Source organism: Dioscorea cayenensis, chromosome 19 (genome assembly GCF_009730915.1).
Source record: "Dioscorea cayenensis subsp. rotundata cultivar TDr96_F1 chromosome 19, TDr96_F1_v2_PseudoChromosome.rev07_lg8_w22 25.fasta, whole genome shotgun sequence".
NCBI classification, from domain to species: Eukaryota; Viridiplantae; Streptophyta; class Magnoliopsida; order Dioscoreales; family Dioscoreaceae; genus Dioscorea; species Dioscorea cayenensis.
The window spans coordinates 27,473,254-27,478,095 of record NC_052489.1 but is presented as its reverse complement, the minus strand read 5'-3'; the positions used below and the strand labels follow the sequence as shown (position 1 = coordinate 27,478,095).

At 36.3% G+C, this 4,842-nt stretch overlaps 1 protein-coding gene across 1 annotated transcript; it reads right to left on the bottom strand.

The window, feature by feature from the left end:
* Window positions 1-2,144: 2,144 nt before the first annotated feature.
* On the bottom strand, window positions 2,145-3,193 carry LOC120249312 (protein ALTERED XYLOGLUCAN 4-like). The gene is made up of 2 exons (XM_039257815.1): window positions 3,028-3,193; window positions 2,145-2,947 (listed from the first exon to the last, which is right to left on the bottom strand). The coding sequence occupies exons 1-2, from the start codon at window positions 3,191-3,193 to the stop codon at window positions 2,145-2,147; spliced, it is 969 nt and encodes a 322-aa protein (XP_039113749.1).
* Between the last annotated feature and the right edge of the window lie 1,649 nt (window positions 3,194-4,842).

The following is a 4,842-nucleotide window of genomic DNA, read 5'->3' as shown; positions in this document are numbered from 1 at the left end:
CAGAAACATGGATTTAAAAATAATTGAAGGAAAAAAAAGAAAAAGAAAATTGATACACATTTATATACCTTCATGAGAGATCAAAGATTTCTTATGTTGGTGGTGGAGTTGGATGAGAGCTAAGAGGAGAAGAAGATAGAGTGCAAAGAATATGTGTTTCTTGGTGAGGAAATGGAGTCTTTGATGGAGATTGATCAGTGGTTTCTGCATTACTAGCTTCTATCTCCTTCACTTTCTCTTCTGAAGTTTTCTTCTTGATTTTACGAGTAATATAGTACAAATTTGTGTTTGTTTTTGGATATGTCACTGATCCTAACAATAATGATAGAATTATCACAAATGGAAGATGGTGGTTGAAGAGAGGATTCAGTCAAGTTTTTTAAAGATTTTCTTTGTCTCCAATTGTAAATTTTTTTTTTTTTTCTGGTAGACTTTATATACATGTATATTGTGAGAATTAAATGACATATACATGAAATTTAAATATTGAAGCATGTCTGGCATGCTATTGATTGTCTCTCTAATTATCAGTAATTCAAGTCAACAACATGTTTTTTCATACATTAATTGGCATGTGAACAGGCTGTCTGATAGTGCTATTGTTTCTGCATAACAACCACAAAAATTGCAAGTAGGCCACATTGCATATAACCAAATTTTAGTAAGCAAGACTAACTTTTTCATTGGTTGATTAACTGATTAAAATGTTCGTTTTATTTTATGAAGCTAATAATGTTAATTCGGCATTTCGAAGTAATTAAGAAAGGGCCGGGTTATAACTTTTCATGATGTTTTGGGTCCCAAATCATTGAAAGACAGTGGCTGTGTCTTGCACTAACACATCCACCATTGATTTCAAAAACATACTTGCATTTCACGCTTTCCTTTTGCTTCACAAATCTATTAAAGTTACTTAGATGCATGCCAACATCATCAAGTCTTCTTAATCTTTAAAATTTTCCTTTCCCACCGATTAAGGGGATGATCAATTTTAAAAACTTGGACTCATTTCTTTATCTTGCCTTATATACACCTACAATTAGCATCATATATATTATTCTTAATAATTAAAGTTCGATACATTAATTTGGAACCAATTCATCTCCATCAAAATCTATGTATTCTTTCTTCTATTTATGTTTTTCCCAGATAATCATTCGGTTTTCTCCGATGATAATCGAATGCCGTTTAATTAAATTTTCATAAAAGAGAAAAAAAATTGAACATTTGTCCAAAAACAAACAGTGGATCCTTCCTAAGCATCAAACATATATATATATATATATATACACTACAAGAAAACAGTCGCATCCCTGACGGAATTTTTTCAACGGAATTTTTTCCATTGGTAATATCAATATCACTGACGGAATTTGTGACGGAATTCCAACGAACAATTTTTAACACCTCAGAACATATTAGTGACGGAATATAATTTTATCACCAACGGAAAATCCCGTCGGTGATAATTTCCGTGGGAAATTCCGTTGGTGAAAAGAATTAATTTTATTTCTATGATTTAAAATAAGTTGTTAATATTTTGAAAATTATTATTATAAGATTGACAGTAACCCCGGTGCCCACGTTATCAACCCCTCCCATCCCACTATATTTTGTTATTCTTATATTCAACAGATAAAATAGCACAAGAATAACAACATATCATTAATTAATTATTAGTTTACATAAATAAGAGTATGCATATATTGAAACATAACTCTAATCAATAATCGCTCTCTAAACTTTCATCTATTAACAAATTAAAGATCAAAATCATACTTAAACAAACATACCTCATTAAACAACAACATTAATTCTTCGCTGATTCAAATTTCCATCTCTTGATCAACTCAAACAAAATCTCATTCCAAGTATCAATAGGACCAGGCAAGCACCAATGCAAACAGTCATTATGATATGGTCCATTATATCCTTTAGCCATAACATAAGGGTGTATATAATGCCCAGGATGCCCATCAGGTCTCATATCTGCCAACTTAGTCACGTCCAAAACCTCAACCCAAATCCTCTTCCCACTCTCCTCCACCACCTTTGCAGCCACCTCCACCTCCTCCACCACCACCATCCTCATCTCCCTCTCCACATACCCTACCTCCTTCTCCCCCTCTCCATATGGTCTCACCTTAGGACAAGCCCCCAGCCTTATCCCAAGCTCCTTCAAAAAATGACCTGGTGAGAAGCTCACCACCCCAACAAACATCTCTTTTATCTCCTTCCACTCTTCTGCCAACTTCACTTATTGCAGTCTTGGTCACCTTCCTCATCATATCAAAGATATCGATGTCGGTGTATCTCGAGTTTTCTCCACAGTTATGGCAACCTATAACACTATCACCTTCACAAAAGATAGCTGGTTTATTAAACCAGTGTCCCATAGAGAACACTATCATATCCATTGAGTTAATCTCTGCACCCCATTTCTCATCAATGGTGTTCATATACACTTTGTTCTGACCTTGTGTTGTGTCTATAGCCTTAACAAGGAAAGGAGCCCAGTAGATAGAGATGGTAGCATTGTAAGGAGACCCAAAAGTCCATCTCCTAAACCTGTTATCCTCTCCATATTGGTATTTCAGTATTGGAGTTGATACAGTGGTTAAGAGACAAAGTAGAGACTCTAGTTGGTTCCTTGCCATGGAGTCACCAATGAAAGCTAGGTGTTTATTTTCAATGAGTTTAAGAAACAAGAATGGATCAAACTCATGGATCTCACACTGTTTTGGCTTCCATCTCCAGTAGAGGAAACCGGTGTCCGGCCGGCCATTGCCGAGGCAGTTCTGGCCGGTTCTGATGGTCTTGCAACTTGTGTTGTTGTATTTAGGCCCTTGTGTGCTTTCAACCCAAACTCCATTGGTGTAATCACAGTCTTGTTTTACTACTTGATCATCTCTTCTCCATTCATTGTGTTTATCTACAACTGTGATTTCTTCAGAGAAAACAAATTAAAACTAGTATATATGTGAAAGAAAAATGCAAGATTTTTAATTAATATTAATTAATTAATACCTGGAGAGGAAGAGATTGGATCTTGATGTTGTGTGGGGATTGATCTGATGAAGAAGGAGTGGATGAGAGCTAAAGGAAGAAGACCATAGATTGCACCAAGTATGAGCTTCTTGCCAATGTTCCTCCATTGTTTGTGACCTTCTTGTTGGTATACTGCACTACCCATTCTTCCCTCTCTTTCTTTCTTTCTTTTTTTCTTTCTTTCTTTCTCATGTATCTCATTTATAACTGATCATTTAATGTGTAATCAAAATTATTTATTAACCATGATTTGTGTGAATCTTTGAATTAATTTACCATTTAAAAAAAATGCTACCATTTAGATATTTTTTATGTTAAGTTAGTGAATGAAATCATAAAATATTTTCTTAATATCTCCGACAATTAATTATATGAAATTGAAGTTTGAGGCTTGCACGTAGAAAAACAAGTCAATGATCTTTTATATATTCCCTGCGATCTCGCCGCTGTTCTTGCTCATGATATACATAATGTCAACAAGCTAATTAGGACTTGATAAGTGTGTTCATATGCAGATATATATATATATATATATAGTAAGTGGATTAAAAGTGGATAAACCACAAATTTATTAAAAAAACAAAACAGCAAACAACTGGAAGAAAAACACAAAAGGAAACAGTCAAAAGGACGCTACACCAGCGGTGTGACAGTCCACAACAAACGGAAAAGGAAAAGAACGGAAACAACAAGAACCGACAGGAACCCCCAGCCTAAAACTAAGAAGACGAAGTACACCAAGAGGCAACAAAGGTCGACTCAGTCAGACAAAGAAGGTTCAATCCCGAGGAAGTGGGTCGAATCGAAGTTCTTGGCGAGGTCCGACGATCTGGCGCTCGGAAGTCGAGAAGCGCTGACGATCGAATGGAATCATCGGGAACATGCAAAGGAGGATCCTTAGCTGCGAACACCAATCAAAAAAACATATGAGAAATTTTTAAACAAGATTGAATATGTGGAAAGAAAGGTGAGATTGAAAATTCTGTTATTCCTTTTCTAACCATATATTCCGAAAAATAGCTCGGTAAGAAGATCCCGTAAGATGCGCCCAATTCGCATCCGGGGAAGGAATCCAAGTTGACCAAACTTGATCAAGCGAGCTAGGAAATGCAAGTAAATGCAGATTACTCGCGAAGAACTCCCGAGATATGGGTAGTAAAAATCACGAGTGAATCGGAAGATGGTCACATGATTCGAATTTTTGTGACACAGGACACAGTGTCGAGTAGCATTCGAATGTTACAGCCAATCTTAGCAAGGTTGGATAGAGTTGGGATTTTGTTATCATTAGCAAGCCAACAGAAGAGAGTGACCTTGCTGGGGCATTTCACTTTCCAAAAGGAAGAATAAAGTGAAGTGCGCAAACTGCCATCAACCAGGAATTTATAAAAAGAGCGAACTGAAAAGGAGCAATTACGATCTAAAGTCCAAATGTTCAAATCCTCTTGGACAGAGGAGCACACAGGAATAATTTGAATGAGGGGACGAAGATCATCCATCGTAGTCCTTTGGAAGAAGGAAACGAGAGTAGAGGAATTATGGTAAAATTGTCTGATGGTGATCCAGGGTGTAAGACAGTTGTTAAAAAGATTAGGCCAGATATCTTTGGGAGCACGACCACCGAGCCAATTATCGAACCAGAAAAAAGTAGAGGCACCATTGTGAATTTTTAAATACAGGCTCTGAAAGCAGGAAGTAATGGGGTTATACCAAACCTCAAAAAAATGATTTGTTTCTTGGTGGGGAATGAAAGAGTGGCCCGGGAGGAACTCCGCTAAGGTAATTAAAATGAAT

Bases quoted from the DNA above. Each gene is read 5' to 3' on its own strand.
- LOC120249312 (XM_039257815.1), bottom strand. From the start codon at position 3,193: ATGGGTAGTGCAGTATACCAACAAGAAGGTCACAAACAATGGAGGAAC. The intron at 2,948-3,027 runs GTATTAATTAAT...TTTTCTCTGAAG, and splicing joins TCCAATCTCTTCCTCTCCAG to AAATCACAGTTGTAGATAAA.